At 35.3% G+C, this 21,888-nt stretch overlaps 2 protein-coding genes and 2 pseudogenes across 4 annotated transcripts; all 4 read right to left on the reverse strand.

The window, feature by feature from the left end:
- Positions 1-642: 642 nt before the first annotated feature.
- On the reverse strand, positions 643-2,492 carry LOC103327570 (GDSL esterase/lipase 2-like). Its single transcript, XM_089050588.1, has 5 exons — positions 2,195-2,492; positions 1,973-2,096; positions 1,417-1,645; positions 1,048-1,303; positions 643-958 (listed from the first exon to the last, which is right to left on the reverse strand). The coding sequence occupies exons 1-5, from the start codon at positions 2,457-2,459 to the stop codon at positions 723-725; spliced, it is 1,110 nt and encodes a 369-aa protein (XP_088906714.1). The 5' UTR covers positions 2,460-2,492; the 3' UTR covers positions 643-722.
- A 2,035-nt stretch (positions 2,493-4,527) lies between these two features.
- Positions 4,528-6,295, reverse strand: LOC103327569 (GDSL esterase/lipase 2-like; annotated as a pseudogene). The gene is made up of 5 exons (XR_016126163.1): positions 5,996-6,295; positions 5,737-5,858; positions 5,374-5,586; positions 5,013-5,275; positions 4,528-4,921 (listed from the first exon to the last, which is right to left on the reverse strand). The product of XR_016126163.1 is annotated as a GDSL esterase/lipase 2-like (transcript).
- Positions 6,296-9,657: 3,362 nt separating this feature from the next.
- On the reverse strand, positions 9,658-11,418 carry LOC103327567 (GDSL esterase/lipase 2-like). Its single transcript, XM_008229898.2, has 5 exons — positions 11,152-11,418; positions 10,948-11,069; positions 10,426-10,656; positions 10,065-10,320; positions 9,658-9,951 (listed from the first exon to the last, which is right to left on the reverse strand). The coding sequence occupies exons 1-5, from the start codon at positions 11,402-11,404 to the stop codon at positions 9,719-9,721; spliced, it is 1,095 nt and encodes a 364-aa protein (XP_008228120.2). The 5' UTR covers positions 11,405-11,418; the 3' UTR covers positions 9,658-9,718.
- Positions 11,419-18,027: 6,609 nt separating this feature from the next.
- On the reverse strand, positions 18,028-19,827 carry LOC103327568 (GDSL esterase/lipase 2-like; annotated as a pseudogene). The gene is made up of 5 exons (XR_016126176.1): positions 19,564-19,827; positions 19,349-19,470; positions 18,901-19,131; positions 18,555-18,807; positions 18,028-18,445 (listed from the first exon to the last, which is right to left on the reverse strand). The product of XR_016126176.1 is annotated as a GDSL esterase/lipase 2-like (transcript).
- Between the last annotated feature and the right edge of the window lie 2,061 nt (positions 19,828-21,888).

Raw genomic sequence — 21,888 nt, forward strand, 5'->3', positions numbered from 1 at the left:
TTGAGTTGTAATTCTTCACAAAGGTAGTGTTGTTGGTATTGTTAGTTTTGGCTAGTGTAGGCAATAGTTTTGGTATTTTATGCCTCGTTTGTGAGGAAATATCAGACTAGACTAGACTAGTAAAGTGGCTACATTTCATGTGCAATCAAGGCATACTATGGATATTGTTGTCTAACTCGGAGGATGAAGGAGGACTATCATAAGAGGTTGATCACTAAAACTTATCCCTCGCGATCCTACCATTTTCAAGGGGATTGGGGGATAAGTTTTAGTCAACAACCTCTTATAGATAGTCCTCATTCTTCCCCTAAGTTAGGCAACATATCCATATTATGCCTTGAATGCACATGAAATGTAGGTATTTTGCTAGTCTAGTCTAGTCATCCCTATCAAACACGCCCCAAAGTTTCCAAATTCCCCCATTCATGATGATCTTGACCTCTATGGAACATTATAAAAAATCACCTGAAAACAGAATATGAAAAGACCCCCTTCATCAGTTGCTTAATGTCTATTGGCCTACTAAAGTATAGGCACTTAGTTCTGACTTACAGGATTTAGTACAACTTTTTCTTCATTTATTTTGGTGCCAAGATTTATATTACATAAAGCATCAAATACGTATATTTAAGAGGCGAATACTTATTTACAAAGATGATGTATCAAACTTTAATTTATTTTGAAACAGAAATTGTCTGCAAAATGCAGAATTGCTTATGAAACTAAACTTCAAACAGCTCCTTTAGATTATTGCTCGTCTTAGTCACATTGGGACTTCCACTCCACCATAACTTGGATATTTGCTGGTAAACCCTTTCTGTTGGGTGGCTAGAGTCAAAAAAGACATATTCAGTAACATTGTCACATAACTGAAACTCTGAACCTCTCTTCCCACCACAGCTCATAATTCCTCTGTATAGCCCAGAGCCACAGCATGCCATCTTTCCTTCCTTGAAACCTTCACAGCATAACAACAATAACAAAAGGAACATTAAAACGAATAAGAGAAGCTAAAACTAAAGGAGAAGGTGCTCTGTCTATATATACCATATTTTGATGGGTTATTAATTGTATCAGTTAAGGGAGTGTAGAAATTTGCATTTGAATATCTGAATCCATGCAGCTGGCTCTTCAGCTTTAGGAGGCCCTTAGCAACTACTCTGCTGTGTAGTTTCACTAGTGCTGTAACTTCTTCCGAGCAGGCACCTATGTTTTCTGGTTTAAGTATTCTCATGGAAGGTATACAACCGAGAGGAACCCCATTTGCAAACCCGAATTTCCTTCCTCCTTTCTTGTATATTTCCTGAAATAATGCGCATGAAATAACTCATCTGAAATTTAGAAAGAAGAAGAATAGTATGGAAACGTGTCATGTGTGTTGTATATTCTTGAGAAAGTAGACATAAATGTATTTACTTTGATCACATCTGTCAGGTTGCCAACCACCATGCCAACATATTCTTCATGTGAGTGGGACGCAAACAAACTTGAATTTGTTAGGACTGGGGTATAATAATCATTGCTTCCAATGCTAATCAAGTAAACAGCTTCTGATAGAAATGTGTACGCTCGGGCATCACCTAGTTTGTGCCTCAACTGCTTCTCGACATTCTTGAAATAACTCACTTGAGTTTTAAGGTCTTCTCACCTGAAAAGAAGAAATTATAGTTATGCTGATAAAGAGATAGAGAACATATAATTTATACATTGCTTCATTACATGTACAATATTTTAAGATAAATGTATACATTTTGAAGTCTCTGTTTTGGGGCAGAGTCCACCAAACAGAATGTATGGTTTTTCATTTAGAATTTAACATTGCGACAATGATTCCTTCCTCAGAAGAGATTGAACAAGTCAGCAAGTCAGCCCTCAACTTTGGTTTCACACCTTGTACAGCCCCATATATGGACAATGCAACATGCTTTTTCAAACCTAAAATCAAAATTCTGATATATAAGGAGGATCCCATACAAATCCTTGATGAGTTTCAGATAGAGCACCACCCCCAGCAGATGCAAAGTTCACCCCATAAGTGTAGTTGTTGAAGCCAGGTTGTAAATATGGTGGTATGAATGGCAACTTTGCATACTCAGCTGCATCATTAATGGAAAATTGATCAATCAGAGATGTGCCTGATCACTAGTGTTGAAGAACATATATAAAACTTTTAGTATTGTTTACAACATCTTACCAATGAAATCAGGGATTAGACGGCCATCGGAAGCTCTACCAGTGGGGTACTTGAAGAAGATTTCTCCATATGGCCAGTTATTTGCCTTAAAGCTAATGGTAGTATTAATGTAGTTATTATTTCCAACATCAAATAGTGAATCACCAAAGACGAACAACGCTGCACGTTTCTCCTGAAGCCCGGAATCGCCATGGCTACAGTTGCTTGGAAAAAGAAGGCTTGCACAGAAAGCCAGGACGAATATATGAAGCCTTGAACTTGCCATTCTGGTTCTGGTTTGCTTTGTATAATCTTCTCTTCTGTTTCACGCCTATATATAGGTCTTGTTGATTTACTTGTGGAAAAAGAAACCATCGGAAATTTGGAGTACAATGAAGTTTCTTGGAGTCATACAGAGGGCCCACAGATTTTGAAATGTCTATACAGTTGCTGCGCTAACCACATACGTAAAGTGATTGAAAACAATAGTGAAGGACGACTATTCAAGCCAAAAGTAAAAGTAATTTGCTTTTTTTTTTTTTTTGGTCAATAAAGTAATTTGCTTATTCACCATGTATATAGCATGCACAGCAGCACATGTAATTACACCAAATCAAAGTCCTCGGTATGCACCAGAGTCACAGCAAGCCGTCTTTCCTTCCTTGAAACCTTTACAACACAATAAAAACAAAAGGAACATTAAAAAGGTGACATGAATGACTTATCAGGGTATGAAAAAACCAAATAACATAAACTATACCATAATTTGATGGATGATTAATTCTTTCTTTTAGGTAAGTGTAGAAATTAAGGTTTGAGTATTTGAGTCCTGGGAGCTCTTTTTTCAGCTTTAGGAGGACTTTGGCAAGTACTCTGTTGTGTAGTTTCACAAGTGCTGCAACTTCTTTCTTGGAAGGGCCTGTGTATCCTGCTTGAATTGCTCTTATGCTTGGGACAGAAGCAGGAGGTGCCAAGCTTGAAAGTGCAAATTTCCTTCCTCCTTCCCAGTATATGTCCTGACAAAATGCATATGAAGTTACTCATCCAAAAGATCTTCCCGGATTCATAATCCAAAGAACAAATAAAGAAGACAAGTTTACTTTGAGTCACAACGCGATTCAATAATATCAACTGCTTGTTGGAATTTGATTGAAATACATGAATTTGAGTCCCACATTGGAAAAGAAGAGAAAGTATCTACTCCTTCGTAAGCTTATGGTTAGGGTTCAAGGCTTGAGAAAGGTTTTGGAACAATTTCGGAAGCTTGGGTTTTTGGTTCGAGACTTGGATTTACTTAATTGCATATATTAAACTAAAGAAGTTGGCCAAAAAATAAAAGTTAAGAAACTAATTTTATATGTTTAAAAAAATTTATAATTGTTATAAATAAAAATAAAAACTCTCTTGACGAAATTGCGTCGGTACATGTCTATCTTGGCAAAATTTGCAGATTAGACAACAAAATATCGTCGGTAGTGGTCTAATCCAGAAAATTTCACGGATCTTCAAGAGATTTAAAAATAAATAAATATAAGTTTAGTATCTTTAGGTCCAATAAATTTTTATTTTAAAATTTCATTTTAGTAAATAAATAATATCTTAGCCTTATTTAATTACTTTCATTTGTAATTATGTTTTAATTTATTAATTTTTTAGTGAATACTTAAATATTTTAATTAACTACATAATTTAATTACTTAATAAATAGTATTTATTTTTTTATTTTTTTATTTAATCAAATATTTAAATACTAATTATTCACTAAGTAAATAGTAATTAAAACATAACTACTTAATAAAGTAATTAGAAAAGAGAAATCAAAATCATGCTATTTAAAGGGTATAGCCGAGCGGCTATAGGTTTGAAATATTCTATTTATAGAGTATAGCCGCAGAGCTGTACTTTTAAATCATTCTATTTAAAGAATATAGCCGGCCGGCTGTACGGTTAAAATCTGTCGTATAGCCGACCGGCTATACTGCTAAAATATTCTATTTATAGAGTACAGCCGGGCGGCGATACTCTATAAATAGAAAACTATATATAGCCGCTCGGCTATACGCTTAAGATATCCTTTTTAGAATTTTTCTTTTTTATTAATTAAATAATATCTTAGCCTTATTTAATTACTTTCATTTGTAATTATGTTTTAATTATTATTTATTTAGTGAATAATTAAATATTTTAATTAACTTCATACATTAAATTACTTCATAAATGGTAATTATTATTTTTATGATGACATCCTTATTTTCATAATTTATCCTTCCTTTCTGAACACAAACAGCTAGTTTAACAAACCTAAAATAATAACCATTTGTCAAAACAAGACAATAACTCAAATAATTTGCTTACGGGCTTTATTAGTATTTATTCTCCATGTCTTACAGGCTTTATTAATTTCGGAAAAAGCAAAAACATCTCTGAGAAAGTTATGAATACTTAAATAAACGGGTAACATATCAAACTTTTTAATTTATTTCGAAACAGAAATTGTGTCTGCAATTGCTTATGAAAGTATCAAGCCACGTTTTGTCTAAACTTCAAATAGCTCCTTCAAGTTATTGCTCCACCATAACTTGGACAATTGCTTGTTGACCCTTTCAGTTGGATGGGCACAGTCAAAGAAGACGAACTCAGTAGCATTGTCACATAACAGATACTCAGTCACACTTCTCTTCCCTCCACAGGAATAAATTCCTCTGTATGCACCAGAGCCACAGCACGCCATCTTTCCTTCCTTGAAACCTTTACAACACAATAAAAACAAAAGGAACATTAAAAAGAAACTATAACTCAGAGGAGAGAGAAGGTGCCATCATGCCATGGCTATGCATACCATATTTTAATGGATGATTAATTCTTTCCTTTAGGTAATTGTAGAGATTAAGCTTTGAGTATTTGAATCCTTGGAGCTCTTTTTTCAACTTTAGAAGGACTTTGGCAAGTACTCTATTGTGTAGTTTCACAAGTGCTGCAACTTCTTTCCTCGAAGGGCCTGTGGTGGATCCTGCTGGTTGAGTTGTTCTCATGAGTGGCATAGAAGCGAAAGGTTGCCAAGCTTGAAAGTGCAAATTTCCTTCCTCCTTTCTGGTATATATCCTGACAAAATGCATATCAAGTTACTCATCCAAAAGATCTTTCCGGATTCATAATTTTGGATGAAGTTACTTATCCAAAATAAAAGTTATGATTATTACTTCGATCCAACTTGTCACGTTGCCAATAACCCAGCCAACATATTCTTCATGGCTGGTATTGGTTGCTAATGGGGAAACATAATCATTGTTTCCAATGTTGATTATGTAGACAGCTTCGGATACCAATGTGTAGGCTTCTGCATCACCTAGTTTCTGTCTCAACTGCTTCTCCACCTTCTTGAATTGACTCACTTGAGTTTTAAGGTCCATCACCTGAAAGAAAAAAAAAAGAGATCACACAAACAAGTCTTGCTAATGGACAAGCACACGAATTACTCACACGATGAAAATACATATTCAGATGCTGCAACTGTAACTAAACGTCTTAATAATGGAAAATATATGATAAGCCAGAACATATACAGATCCTTGATAGGTTTCAACTAGAGCACCAGCTCCACCAGAAGCAAAGTTCACCCCATAAGTATAGTCGTTGAGCCCTGGTTGTAAATATACTGGTATAAATGGCAACTTAGCATACTCAGCTGCAACATGAATGTAATGTGTTTGTATTATCAGTGGCTTTGAGTTAGCACTAAATTAAGGTGTTTCAACTTTCAAGAAATGACTGAAACAAGTGTGATGTTGAAAATAACAATAGTACTCCCAGAATTATTCTTACCAATGAAATCTGGGATTGTACGCCCATCAGAAAATCTACCAGTTGGGTACCTGAAGAATGTTTCGCCATATGGAAACCAACTTGCCTGGAAATCAGTGGTAGTGTTTATGTAGTTATTATTTCCGGCATCATATAGTGAATCACCAAAGACGAACAGGGCTGCACGTTTTTTCTGAAGCCCAGAATGGCCATTGCAGCAGCTGCTTTGAATAACCAGGCCTGCACAGAAAGCCAAGATATAGATTTGAAACCTGATAGCTGCCATTCTAGCTAGTAGGTTCTGTTTAGCTTTGTGTTGTATCATCTTTTCCTGTGTTTTAATTCAATTTTATAGATGGCTGAAACTTTTTATGGCACATAGCGGGCTTAGTCAGCTGTGAACCTGGAATTTAGTAGAAACCCTAGCTAAAAAATAGATTGTGTTAAAGTTTCTTGTCCATACACGAATGGCAAAAGAATAGATTCTCAACCAATACGTCAATCAAAAATACTAAAATATAGTAGAAACCCTTGCTAAAAAATAAAAGACATACTAATCACGCTTTACATTATTGCAGTTGCCGACCCATGGCTCATAAACTATGAAATAAAACTTCCCCTAGGGGTTGATGATGCCCCTGCCGCTCGCCTTTTTCTCAACCCTTCAATACATACAGTATAAAATCCTTGGTGTCTAGGAATATTTTTGGTGACTGGGATTGGAAGGTAAAATTGGATTGCATTAATTGGATTACAATTGATTGGAAATGATAACACAAATCAAATGATGTGTTTAGTACTACACATAAGGGGTTGGATAATTGAAATGTGCTATTACATGGCTTAGTAGGATTAGATATAATACAATCCAACTTAATCCCAACATTTTGTTAGGATTCATAATCCTACTAAGTACATTTGGCCCTAGTTAAACAGTTAAACATAATCCAATCCATGTTGTTTTTAGGCCACCAAACATTTGACTAGAGAGTTATCCTATCCATCATTTGCACCAATGAGAGAAGAGGGAGGTACATGCTCCGACTCTTAAGTCAGTGTTTGTTCATATCTTAAGGGACACAAAACCATATAATTCTATGAGGCATACAAGTCCATTCACTATATAGGTAATATCAAAATATGAAATTTCCCCACCCCACCCAAACACCCCCTTTTTCTCTTTTTCTATTTTTTTTTCTTCATGCATGTTAGAACTCAATTCATATATCACAACAACAACAATACGTAAATAACAATATTATAATTATTTTTTTACAAAATTAAAATTACTTTGCTTAATAATCATTAATCATTATATATAATCTCATGGAAAGAAATTTTATAATTATAGGGGACTTTTTCCTCTAGCAGCTGCAAATGGGTCTTGTAAAAAGATGATGAAATTGTCCCATTTGCCTGAGTTCGAAAATTAAGCTCCAAAATACCTCGAAAGGGCAGTAGAGCCTTAGGAAGTATTTTGGTTACCTTCAGCAACCAAAATAATGGCAACTTACAGGTAATTTCTCCATGCTTACAGATAAACTTCTCAAGCTCAACGTGAGTGGCATGTGGCATGAGAGCAAAATCAACATGAGTTTAGCACTAAGAGAAAATTTAGACTTACTTTGAAGGAAAAGGAAGTGTTAAGGTAAGGAAGAAGAAGTTTTGTAAGAGATTTGGCTAGGAAAGGGAAAATGAAGAGCAGAGTTCTTCCCAGCTGCCAGAAGAACAAAATGGAGAAGAAGATGAACAGTGCACGAGATTGCTGGGTTTTTGTAAGTTAGAAAGAAAGCTTGCTCTCTGGGTCTGAGTTGTGGCTAATGGTGAAGTATTTGTGGTTGGGGTAAGTTTCCAGCAGCCTGACAAAAGCTATATCAGACTCTAGAATGGCATGGCAGAATGGAAAGTGGGAGGAGATGGAGGAATAGGGCACGAAATTGCAGAGATTTCATGGTGAGAGATGAAGCTTGCTCTCTAGATGTAAGTTGATTTCGTTGGGTTGAAGAGGCCTCAATTTATAGCAGTTGGAAACCATCACTTCCCAAGAAACCCTAATGGCTTCCATCCCATTTTGTCAAGTCTTTCCCTTCATTTCTCCCTTCATCCCTTCAATCATCCTTTTTTGGTGAAATCTTCTCTGCCCATTTGCACAAAATCAAGGATTTTTTGGAGTTCAATGCCCTTTTCTCGTGGCTGTTTGGACTCCTATTTTCAGCCATCTTTCGTCCTTCTTTTCTCTCCTCTTCCAAGGCTAGGTCTGATGAGGGAAGGAATTGAATATACATGCTGGTTCAAAGGGTGCTTCTGGCAGCTTGCATGTTAATATTCTTTGGTACTTTGAATGTTTCTTGCTTGGAACCTGCTCCCTCCATGTGCTGGAACCTCCAGACCTCCCCTTCGTGGCTTTTGTTTCCTCTAGCTAGGTGCTGGTGCCTTTGTAGCTTATTATGGTAGTTGTATGGGCCAAGATGGTTTATCAAGCAAGTGGGCTATTTAAAACGTTTGGGCTTTTTAGTTGAGTCAATAGGCTATTTTGATTGGGCTTATTTTTGGTTAGGTTATTGGTTAGGTTATTTCGCTTGGGCTATTGGGCTACTTTTCTCTCTTGTGCTCACCCACATGTTTGGGCCTAAGAAATGGGCTTGAGTCTCGAGGCTCCCAAGCAACCCAAAACTTTCCATTTCTCGGCCCATCAATGGGCCTCATGTTGATTTATTACCATCCATACCACAACCCACTCAAGCAAGCCCCGGGCATTCGAGTGGCTTGGGCCCACTTAGGCTTGTAGCGTGGTTGGGTGTGTAATAATGATTTCCTACTTGGCATGGCATATCGCTTGGCATGCTTTCAATTATTATGCTTGACGGGATAATTAGCATAGATTTGCGAAGATAATGCATTTTATAATCTTAATCTCGATTCCTAACATGACGATTTATTTATTTGGCATGGCGCGTGTGGTGTGACTCGTATATGACGAGCCTTCGTGTACTCAGATATGTGATTTTTCTTAATACAGTAGCGTATTGGACCGAAAACTTATTTGGCCCAACCGTGGACTTTTTTGGGCCTCAACAATAATCTCATGGATCAGCCCCATATATGATTAGTGACAGATCTATTAAGGCGCAAGGAGGTGCAATTGCACCTCTCCTCCCCGAAAAGCCATCATAGGCGTAAGTCTGATGCATATTTTTTTCTTCTTGAGCAAACGCCAATTTTGTTTATTTATTTTTTTCTTGTTTCAATAATCTTTTTTTTTTCTCACCTTTCTAAAAGCACATGGCTATAAAGTATGACATAATGACATTCTGGTTTTTGGTTGAACATGGCTAATAAAATACTGTCATGATCCACAAACAGCCGGTTGAGCAAACCCAAAATAATAACCATTTGGCAAAACAAGACAATAAATACTAATCAGGTTTACAATCTTGCAGTTGATATGATAACAACCTGGTTCAACATTGTCAGAACCCATGAAGTTGACAGTATACAAGTGAAAATGCTCAAATATATATATATATATATATATATATATATATATATCTTCACCAAGGTATAAATTTTTTGTGTCGAAATTATTCCTTATTTTCAATACTCACAAAAGGTACACTTTAACATTCTCATTATAACTCTCACAAAAATTTAAGATCAAAGAGAAAAAAAATAAGTGACTTGGATCAAAAAGTACAAATTTATATTGGGCATCAGATCATCTGCATTTACAATAATCTTACTTAGCTAAGTTTCAAATAGTGCTTTCAGATTGTAAGGCGTGGTGATGGAATTTCCACTCCATATTTGCTTGGCAAACTGTTCGTAGACCCTGTCGGTTGGATGAGCAGAGTCAAAGAAGACATAATCACTAACATTCTTGCATAAATTATACTCTTTGGCGATTCTCTTTCCTCCGCAGTTATAAATTCCTCCATATACACCACTTCCACAGCATGCCGCCTCCCCTTCCACGAAACCTTACAATTTTCCAACAATTTATCACAAATGTATAATAGTATAATGATATCAAAACCATGTATAATTAATCAGATCATTAAGAAAACAAAACATATATAGATGGAATTAATACCATATTTAGATGGGTGGTTCATTCTCTGTGTCAAAAACTCGTTAAAATCAGAGATTGAGTATCTGAATCCCTTGAGTTTCTTCTCTAGCTTCTGTAGGGCTTTGGCAAGTGCTTTGTTGTGTAGTTTCACATATGGTGTAAATTCATCAAAGCAAGCACCTTCTTTTTCCGTTTTAAGTGCTCTTGCGTATGGAAGACAAGCAATAGGCCACAGGTTAAGCAACGCAAAATTTCTTCCTCCTTTCTTATAGATTCCCTAACACAAGACATCGAAATTATGTTAATTAGTAATTAATATGCATAAAAAGGATTATCATTTTTTTTTTTTTTTTTTTGGTCTTTTCAAGGGCTAAGAATTTACTTCGACCACTGAAGTTATGTTGCCTATCACCAGGTCTACGTATTCCTGGTGAGAGTAGGATCCAAGCACACTTGGGTCCGTGTCGAACGGGAAAATGTAATCGTTGCTTCCAATACTAAAAAAGTAAACAGCTCTTGATAGCAGAGATTTGGCTTCTTCATTGCCCAGTTTCTTCCTCAAGGACTTCCTAACGATCTTGAAATTTGACAGTTGAGAAGGAAGGCCTATCACCTGAAACAAGGTTGGTTAAAGTGATTATTTACATATTGTAGAGAGAAATAGTTTATGTAAATCTAATAAGTAATCATTTTCATACGGACATGAGATCATAGTTTCAGGAAGTCAGTACTGCACATTACTGAATCGCATTATGTGCTCAGTAGATTGAGGTGTCAATTAGCAATACCATGAACCCTAAATATTAAACTTGAATCGCTCAAGTCCCTTAAACTCAGAAAACCCGTCTTTTCAACAACTTGAACTTAAGATGCACCCAGATTCTTGCAAAAACGCGTCACATACCGCACCTCGGCGAGTTTCAACCATAGCACCAGCTCCAGCAGACGCAAAGTTGATACCATATGAAAATTCATGATTGTCCGGCTGTAGATATGGTGGAATCAATGGCAACTTCGCATACTCAGCTGCAATGCAACCATAAAATTGTCTAGTAATATTTCAGATATATTTATATAAAAGAACACTCATATCAAATTTTCTACGTACCAATAAAATCTGGAACTTGACGACCATCAGAAAATCTCCCAGTTGGGTGCTTAAAGAAGGTTTCACCATATGGCGAATAATTTGCCTGCCAACTAGTATTAAAGTAGTTATTATTTCCAACCTCAAAGACTGAATCCCCAAATACGAAAAGGGGTGCATGTGTTTTTGGCAACCCAGAATGGCCATGGCTTTGGGTTGTGACAATGAGAAGGCTTGTACATAAGGCAAAGACAAATACTTGGATATTTGCCATTTCTATCTATTAGATTAGATGCATCTTCACCTCATCTAGCTTCAGTTGATATTTATAGGGGCATCTCGAGGCAGTGCATAAAATAAAATGTGCCCAAAACAAGTAAACAACTATATCTCCCCTTTTAAAAAAAATTAAAACGATCAAAATGTGCATAAATCGTAGTTTTCCGTAACGAATAATAATATACGAAAAGCAAACAAATACTTTACTTTATCATCACAACTTCTGATGTCCAAAATGATAAGTCCATATAAATACTAAAATAACGACCTGCTGGAACACATGGCTAATTAAATACCGTGATGAGATCCACAGCCACGTTCCTGAGAGAACCAAAATTAATAAAAATTTGGCTAATTAACTATGAAATTAAAATCCTATACTTTTAAGCTTGTTGCTCCATCAAACAGAATCCTCCACCTCTGTCAAAAGAACTTTTCTTTTTCATTGCATTCTATGTGTTTGTATTTAGCTTATGTTCTTCATTCTTTTAAAATTGAAGATATATATAGCAGATGTGGTCTCGTGGGGTAATGCCATTGGATTTTGCACTTAAGTTCTGATCTGATGTGGACAATCATTTGTGTTAAATTCTGCGTTAGTGTAAGGCATGGAAAAAAAAAATTTGTTGCTAGTTAATGCTCTTTTGGGATCCCTAGAATCTCTGATTGCCCAGCTAGATACAATTATTCAGATTTGATTCAAAGAACTTTTCTTTTTCATTGCTTATTTTTTCATATGATGTGCTTATTTGTAGCTAATTTTTTAGCCAACTATTTTGCACTTAAGTTCCGATCTCCCAGATTAACCTCTTCCACAGCATGCCACCTTTCCTTCCACGAAACCTTACAATTTTCCAAAAATTTTATAGAGTAGTTTAGGAATTAATACCATATTTAGAAGGGTTGTTCATTCTTTTTGTCAGTAGGCCAGAGGTCAAGCAACGCAAAATTTCTTCCTCCTCTCTTTAAATTCTGTCATCGAAATTAATAATGTTTTTTAGTAATATGCATAAAGGGATTTTCAGTTCATAGAGTTGAGGTTGCGTCTACATATTCCTGTTGAGAGTAGGATGATACGAAAAGGTAGTCGTTGCTTCCAGTATTAAAAAAGTAAACCGCATAGCAGAGAAAAAAAAATTGTTGCAAAGAGGTTCAAAGCGATAACACTGTTTTGTTACCATTTCCATGTGGACAGGAGATCTCAGTATCATTAGTGAATAATGTGTGCTTGGTAGACTGACAATGACAAGTGAAAAAGTTATCCACCTGTCGTTTCGACGGCTTTAATTTAAGATGCACCCAGACTTCCTACAAAAACAAATATGTCACATACATGTCAAAGCCCCAGATTGTATTATTAGCCAGAAATAATAATTTGCAACAATAAAATAATGTCTAGTCATATTTCATATAAAAATATAAATTTTAAAACATAAGAACATTCGTATCATATTTGTAAACATATCTTACCTAGAATGACGACCTCTCAGTTGGGTACAAAACAACAAAAGCATAAAGTAGTTATTATTTCCAGCCTGCCCAGCTAGATATATGTCGCACTTATATTTGCCACATCTGTCTATTAACTAATTGATGAAACCCCATATTTTGAAATACGTATATTAATATTTCATAAAATTAAATATTTACAATTATTAGTCTTCAAACTATATAATTAATAATATATCAGGCCCATCCATAAGGCATTATTTATTAATATTATTATATATAGATATATATATACTTACTTTACAAAAACTGTTCTGCACCTTTTGAAGACTGACGTGTTGCAATGTAGTGTCCTCAAAACCAATTAAAGCATGAGGTGTAAGAAAGTTATTCCTATATATATAAACTTGATAGGAGAGTGCTCACTAAGCATTCTACAAAGCCAACACAAAAGGCTATTTGAGAGTCTAGGAACCTAAACTAATTAGGTGGCACAACATTAAGCTTCATCTAACCGACTTACCATAAATAGGTCTACTCAATAGTTCTTTGAAATAAGTGTGTTAGTCTCCTAAAAATTTATTTGATGGCTCTCCTTCTTTGAATTTGAGGTAGTGATTTTTCTTGGGGACCACCACATTAGGCTTGATAATATTTGATTGTTGTTATGCTTGGTTATATTGCTTGGTTGTTATTATAATATGTTGTTATCATTATAATTTGATGAATACAAAGGTCAGTGGTGGTTGGAATTTTTGAGTTGATAAAGAAATTATGGAAAAGAGGATAATGGGAAGTATCTTTTGTGTAGTTGAGTCTAACCATTGTAGGGACCAAGTTCAGGCGAGCCCGTGTGCACAGTAGATTAAGAAATCGGTGGTATAATTGTCGATTGGGTATTCAATGGTGAGACAAGATGATTAGCAAAAGGGGAATTATTGGATGATTGAAATGGGTGAGTTGAGGTTCGGCAGTGGTAAAATGCATGGTATGGGACTGCTGCTTCTATTATATAAACGGGTTGGGTAGTACAAATTTATAAATTGTACATTATAAATCTTATCACATAAGACATAGGACCCCACCATGTAATGCTCACCCCTTATTGAATCTATTGAGCTTTGAAACTGAAGTGTAGTTTTTGCTGAGGAAACAAGAAGAATGGATTATGGATAGTTTTGAGTGTTTTGTTGAAAGTTTGTTACCCCTTACTTAAATGGAAGTTTACTAATTTTCTTGATAATTAAATTTTTAGTTTTAGCTTTCAGATCCTGCTCACCCAATTTAAATAACAAACCTCAGGTTCTCCTCGCAGTGAGTCAACAAAAAGAGGGGGGAATAGCAAAAGAAAAAAAGGAGAAAAAATAACTCACACACACATGTAGAAAAAAAAAATGAAGCACCACCCACCCTTGCATGTAGAGGAAAAAAAAAAGAAAAAATGCTCTTGTTGCTGCTGCACTCACCTTCAAGATGTAATTGGCAATATTTGTCATGTAAGCTTCTCTCAATTTCTTGATACTTTAATTTGAGGATTTTTTTGGAGTTTATAGACCAATTTGGGCATCAATTTCAGTTTATGAGTTATGGTTGGATTTGAGATTTTAGTATTTTTTTATTTTTATTTTAATCATGGTATTGTTGAGTTTTCTATCTACTTAGTACTAAATTTAGCCCACCTATTTTAAAATCTTGAATTCGTCCCTATTTATACACTGAATTAAAACTGCTGCCCAACAAAAAGCAAAATAAAAAGAATTATCAAAGACAATAATTAAGAAATAAGGTGAACGTCTTGTTTTTTTTATAAGGAATAATAATAATAATATACATAAAGCAAGCAAACAAATATTTTACATTATCACACCATCACATCATCAATATATTTTTTACACAATTACTAATTGCTCCATGGCACACATTCCTAAATTGATATACACCAATTCCCGTGTTTGGATTTTTAAAAAAATTATTGAAATTTAGAAATTCAACGTGGAAAAAAACATGAAATTTGAAGGTCATAAATCTTAACTTTAAATTTTATCTAAAGTCGTCATTTCTAAAATTCCAAAAGATATTGAGTTTTTGAAAAAGACAACTTTAACTTCCGTGTTTTAAATCTGTTACCTAAACAAGAAACTTTACAAATTCTAGAACATCAATTTTCGTCATTTTAAATTACATCATTTATAAAATCCTTTGTACTTTTAAATTTCCTCATCCAAACACAGCTTATTTTGTTTCAACTACTTGTTGTGTCTCGGTAACCGTAACTCTCACCCTCATCGACCTAAATCAATGTTTAGAAATGTACTAATCATTGTATTACATTCGGCAAAACAAGATTATTAATACTAACCAGCTGAAACACGTGACTAGTTAAACATTGTGATAAGATCCACAACCACATGGGGCTAATCATGTTTACTCAATTGCAGGCGCAAAACACATGGCTAATAAACTATGATTTTTTTTATTTTTTTTTAATAAAACGCAAATGGACTTCATTCATAATTAGATAAACATCATACAATCAGTCAGAATTACTAGCAAATGCGGTGCAATTGTGTGATTTCGTTAAAACCTTGCCTTAAAAAACACCCCAAAGGAGGAAAATTTAGTCAAAGAAAAAGAGTACCACTGCACGCAATCAAACTAGAACAACACCTAAAATCCTACTTTTAGGTTGTGGCCTATGCTTGAATGAACTATGAAATTAAAATCCCACTTATAAGCTTAGAGGCCCCATTAAACATATATAGGGAACATAATACAACGCCTCTGTTTAGGCGTGGCACTGTCAAAATATCTCATTGGAGTTTGTAGAAAGGTAGAGAAAAGAGAAGATTTGGCTGAATTCCTCAATGATTTGATTTGTGTATGAAATACATTATAACTAACTATAGGAAGTTTCACATATGGTTAGAGAATAATCCTAGCAGCAGTCAACTATTACAAAAGAGGAAAGTACATCTGCTCAAAATAAAAAAGGAGGAAAGTTTATGATTTTATTTAATGCGTATAAATGCACCAATGCTAAATGCAAATGTTAGCTTTAGAATTCTTAGAATTTGCTTTCCTTGCCAAATGTACAATTTCATATAATTCCTCTTAACTTATCTTTAAAAATTAGGATTTAGGTATTTGTTACAGGGGAAGTTGAAGTACATTGAAAAGCTTAGGCTACAAAACTAAAGTAATTTACGCATTCATTTACAATGGACATCATTAGGAAAATTAGCATATGCATCAAAATATTTTGTCTAGATGACTACTCATATAGACCCAATATTTTCAGCACAAAATTTTTAATCAAAGCACGTAATTTTGCTTTTTATAAGTTCAACCGTTGACTAGCCAAGTGTCCTTTTGATAAGTCCAATCAAGGCAAAGACGAAGATTTGGTTATACAATGAATTTTTACTCAAACCGCAAATCGATCGACTATTTACGGTTTGATGATTTTTGAAACCGATGCGGTTGGTTAAATTAGCGGTTTAAAACTAGTTTTCAAGCATTCACAAAAATATAAATTCACAACCTAAATAAAAAAAAATACACAACCTCAATTTCTCAAACATATATAAATTCACAATCTACTCAACTTCTCAAGCATTCACAACCTAAGAAAATTAAAGTTACAATTCTAAGCATTCCAATTAAAGTTAAACTTCTCAAGCATTCCAATTCCAAATCCTTTAAAGTTATAAACCAAAAGGAAAATGCAAAGCAAAATGAATTAAAGTTACAACAAAAAAGAAAAATTCAATTCAAAGTTAATTAAAGTTACAAACTAAAAGGAAAATGCAATGCACCAATGTTACAAACTAAAGTTATAAACTCAAGTGTTGGTGGTGAGTGGATTTGAAGAACCCCATTGTGTTGTTTGAGCACCAATGTTATCTACAAATAAAACAACATAGTTTAGTACATTTTATTATAAGAAAAAGCATAAATAACATTAGCATAAATAAACTAATTACTTACAAGTTATCATATGTTCCTCCTTTGATAAGTAACCGCAAGTTTTCAAAATCAAATCAAATGCGGTTCGTTCTTAATACCGCAAAGTTTCATTACGGTAAATTATCGGTTGGTTTTTGCGGTTTTTCGATTTTTCGGTTTAAAATGCCACCCCTAGGTTATACCTTATATTTGACCTATCTGTCTATTAACCTAATTGCATCTTCACCTCATCTAGCTTCACTTCATATTTATAGGGGACATCTCAAGGCAATGCATAAATCAAAATGTGCCGCCCAAAACAAGCTAAACAACTATATCTCCCCTTACAGAAAAATTAAAACGATCAAAATGTGCATAAACCGTCGTTTTCTGTAAGGAATAATAATGTACAAAAAGCAAACAAATATTTTACATTATCATCACAACTTCTGATGTCCAAAATGATAAGTCCATATAAATACTAATTAATCAGGTTTACAATAACGACCTGCTGGAACACATGGCTAATTAAATACCGTGATGAGATCCACAGCCACGTTCCTGAGAGAACCAAAAAAAAAAAAAAATTGGCTAATAAACTATGGAAATAAAATCCCATACTTCTAAGCTTGTTGCTCCATCAAACAGAATCCTCCACCTCTGTCAAAAGATCTCGATTGGATTTGACGTGGGAAAGTGTAAGGACTAGTTAATGCTATTTTAGGATTGATTTCAGATTTGATTCAGAGAACTTTTCTTTTTCATTGCATTCTATGTGTGTGTGTATTCAGCTTATGTCCATTCTTTTAAAAGTGAAGATATATAGCAGATGTCTCGTGGGGTAATGCCAGTGGCCAGTGAGCCCACTATTTTGCACTTAAGTTCTGAGCTCCCAGATTAATTCAGAGTAGTTTATACAATTCATTTGTTTTAAATTATGCATTGTCGCATAGAGTTGAGGTGCACTTGATATGCATGGAAAAAAAACTTTCTTGTAACAGGGATAACACTGTTTTGTTATTTCCCAACCAATAACATAATAACAAGTGAAAAAGTTATTCCACATGCCATTGTATTATTAAATGAAAATAGCCAATTGATATTCCCGTTGCATTATAGTTTCTCTCGAAACCAAAAGAATGGTGCCCAGCTAGATATATGTCGCAAAGACACTCACAGATGACAGGCCCATCCATAACGCTCTGCACCTTTTGAGACAAAGTTAACAAAACGTTACCATATGAAATAATGTTTATTTGTTGGCTCTCCTTCCACCACCACACAATTATAATATTCAATACAAAGGCTGCATCTTATTTTGAGACAAAGCTTCACATATGAGTTGTTGCCTCTCTTTCAAAAACTACAAATTATTTGCTTATTCACCATCGGATCATCCCCTTACTTAGCTAATTTTCAAATAGTGCTTTCAGATTGTAAGGCGCAGTGATGGAATTTCCACTCCATATTTTCTTGGCAAACTGTTCATAGACCCTCTCGGTTGGATGAGAAGAATCAAAGAAGACATATTCACTAACATTCTTGCATAAATTATACTTTTTGGAAATCTTCATTCCTCCACAGTTAAAAATTCCTCCATATGGACCGCTTCCACAGCATGCCACCCTTCCTTCCACGAAACCTTACAATTTTCCAACATTTTATCACAAAACAAAAACATGGTCGCTTAAATAAATTGTAATTAACATAATTAATGACATCAAAACCATGTATAACGAAGGAATTAGTACCATATTTAGAAGGGTTGTTCATTCTTTTTGTCAGAAACTCATTAGAACTGATGAATGAGTATCTGAATCCCTCGAGTTTCTTCTCCAGCTTTTGTAGGGCATTGGCAAGTCTTTTGTTGTGTAGTGTCACATATGGTGTAATTGTATCAAAGCAAGCACCTGTTTTTTGAAGTGTTCCTCTTCCGTATGGAAGACAAGCCATAGGCCAGAGGTCAAGCAACGCAAAATTTCTTCCTCCTCTCTTATAGATTCCCTAAAACATGTCATCGAAATTAATAATGTTTTTTAGTAATATGCATAAAGGGATTTTCTATTCTTTTTTTTTTAAGTGCTAAGATTTCATTACTTCGACCACTGCAGTCATGTTGCCTATCACCAGGTCTACATATTCTTGTTGAGAGTAGGATCCGAGCACAGTTGGGTCTGTGTCGAATGCGAAAAGGTAATCGTTGCTTCCAGTATTAAAAAAGTAAACAGCTCTTGATAGCAGAGATTTGGCTTCTTCATCGCCTAGTTTCTTCCTCAACGACTTCCTGACGATCTTGAAATTTGACAGTTGAGTTTTAAGGCTTATCACCTGAAACAAGGTTCAAAGCGATGATTTCCATCTCAAAGAGAAATAGTTGATGTATGTTATATGAAAAATAGTAAGTAACCATTTCCATATGGACAGGAGATCATATAGTTTTCAAGAAGTTGGTTAGTACTACATTATTGAATCACATTATGTGCTTGGTAGACTGATGTGTGTCAATTAGCAATAGTCGTAACCGTGAAACAAATATGTCGCATACCAAGCCTTGGCGAGTTCCATCCAAAGCACCAGATCCTGCAGATGCAAAGTTGACACCATATGAAAGATCATGCAGATCGGGCTGTAGATATGGTGGAATCAATGGCAACTTCGCATACTGAGCTGCAACAATAAAATAATGTCTAGTCATATTTCATATACATATATATCTTTATAAAAATATAAATTTAAAAACTAAAAAGATTCAAATCTTACCAATAAAATCTGGAATTTGACGACCATCAGAAAATCTCCCAGTTGGGTACTTAAAGTAGGTTTCACCATATGGCTTATAATTTGCCCGGGCTGTAGTGTTTAAAGTAGTTATTATTTCCAGCCTCAAAGACTGAATCCCCAAGTATGAAAAGAGGTGTATGTCTGTTTGGCAACCCAGAACGGCCATGGCCTTTGGGTTGTGATAATGAGAAGGCTTGAACACAAGGCAAAGACGAAGATTTGGATATACCTTATATTTGCCATATCTGTCTATTAACTAATTGCATCTTCACCTCATCTAGCTTCACTTCATATTTATAGGGGGCACCTGAATTAAAAATTAAATCCAAAACAAGTTAAAAATTAAAACGATCATCGTCCGTAAATCAAAAACAATAATTAATAAATAAGGTGAACGTCATCATTTTTTCATGAGGAATAATAATAATAATAATATACATAAAGCAAGAAAACAAATATTTTACATTATCACATATCACATCATCACATCATCAATATATTTTTTATACAATTTCCAAAATGATAACTCTTGTGGTATGTTTGGATAAGGGAAATAAACTTGAGATTTTGATAAAAGTCAAAATTTTCTAAATTGACATGAACCAATTCCCATGTTTGGATAAATAAAAAAGAGATTTCATATTTAAACCTCACACTTCTTTTTGTTTCACCTCAATACTTAAATCATTAAGCTGTAAGTTTTGTTATTACATCGAAAGACAAAAAAGGTCGTTCAACTTAATACTTAACCCTAGTACATCTATACACATCCTCCACACACCTCACCACTCTTCATATTAAGTTTTAGAAAAATATAAGCTCCTCATCAAATTCTATTGCCATATTACTCTTCTCTTTAAAGATGTAAAACGTTAAGGCCAACATTGTAGGGTGCGATGACCAAATCACGTCCTCTGCTTTCAAGAAAATTCTTCCAGTTAAGCACGACTTATACCGTGAGCTGACTATCACTCCCAGCCAGACTCTTGCAGAGGTCTTCTCGACTGCGGAACGCTATGCGCTCTGGGATGACGATCGAATCTACGTGAAGAAGTCTATGAAGTAGGAAGATCAGCCAACCAAGCAAACTGGCCACTTTTATCGACACATCTCCGGACGTAAGCCAAACGAGCCATTCTCATCGACAAGTCTCCGGACGTAGGCCAAACGGATCACTTTCATCGACACGTCTCCAGACATAGGCCAAATTGGTTCACACTCATCGACACGCCTTATTTCCTAACGGGCCACACTCATCTACACGTTCTCCAGATGTAGGCCAAATGGGTCACTCTCATTCGACACATCTCCGAATGTAGGCCAAACGGGTCACACTCATCCACACGTCTCCAGACATAGGCCAAACATGCCACAACCTAGAAACACTCAAGCAGTTTCACAAGACACTATGTCAATTGAAGTTAGAAAAAGCAACTGAAATTTTCATAGCAAAGTGACCAACCAATCGAGTTCATCAAAAATATGGTCAAGAAAGACCAATTATTATGAACAATAAAGCATACTACAAAAATTGAAAAGGAAATAGAGGAGTCTTCATCTACTCCAGGATGCCAATAGGAGATCCCTGATCTACATCCTTTTCAGCATCCGCCTAATCAACCACGCTCTCAGCAGCTCCACTTGCCCGATCAACGACATCTGCCGACATCTCATCAACTGCATCCTTCATTTGCTCCACCCTTTTCAGTTATCTCCTCTTAGGCCCCCTACTCTTCAACTCCTTCCATGTTCATAGCATTAACCTACTCACTTTGAACAGGGAGCAAGTTAGGGCAGAGCTCTTTGATGTCTTCATCTTCAATGGTGTAAAAGGGAGCAAACCCATTTTTGCAGTACAAACAGCCCAGTTTGTTAACATCCATGGTAGCTTCGAACTTGGATTCTTTAGCAGACTTGTGATAAGCACAAAATCTAGCCAAGAGCTTGTCATAACTAAGAGAGTTGTAAGCATTCTTGCGCTCAAGATGAAAGTATGCATCTTTTCGACTAATCAAGTCAGCATCAAAAGAAGGAGCAATAACAGACGAGTTCCGGATAGTTTCAACAGCAAAAGCTACTCCTTTTTTAAGAAAATGAAATGTTGCTTCCTTGTGTTTTTCCAATGAAAGACTTAGAGAGTACTAAGATCACCAGCCTGACGAATTGGATCAACTAGCTCAGCATAAGTGGATAGACTTGATAGAAAGTTTCATCTTGAGTAGATTAGACATACCTGCATCCCCTGCAGGCTGGACTTGTTCACATTGGGATTCAGCCGCTGACGTTGCAGAAAAGCCCCTCACC

Source organism: Prunus mume, linkage group LG4 (assembly GCF_029339155.1).
Source record: "Prunus mume cultivar Tortuosa linkage group LG4, ASM2933915v1, whole genome shotgun sequence".
Taxonomy (NCBI): Eukaryota; Viridiplantae; Streptophyta; class Magnoliopsida; order Rosales; family Rosaceae; genus Prunus; species Prunus mume.

What these genes read in the sequence shown, in the direction of transcription:
- LOC103327570 (XM_089050588.1), bottom strand. Translation starts at nt 2,459, where the DNA reads ATGGCAAGTTCAAGGCTTCATATATTCGTCCTGGCTTTCTGTGCAAGC. An exon ending in GAAACTCATCAAGGATTTGT is followed by an intron (nt 1,646 to 1,972) that starts ATGGGATCCTCC and finishes TCTTTTCAGGTG; the next exon opens with AGAAGACCTTAAAACTCAAG. An exon ending in ACCTGACAGATGTGATCAAA is followed by an intron (nt 1,304 to 1,416) that starts GTAAATACATTT and finishes GCATTATTTCAG; the next exon opens with GAAATATACAAGAAAGGAGG.
- LOC103327567 (XM_008229898.2), bottom strand. Translation starts at nt 11,404, where the DNA reads ATGGCAAATATCCAAGTATTTGTCTTTGCCTTATGTACAAGCCTTCTC. An exon ending in ACATAACTTCAGTGGTCGAA is followed by an intron (nt 10,321 to 10,425) that starts GTAAATTCTTAG and finishes GTCTTGTGTTAG; the next exon opens with GGAATCTATAAGAAAGGAGG. An exon ending in GAACCACCCATCTAAATATG is followed by an intron (nt 9,952 to 10,064) that starts GTATTAATTCCA and finishes GAAAATTGTAAG; the next exon opens with GTTTCGTGGAAGGGGAGGCG.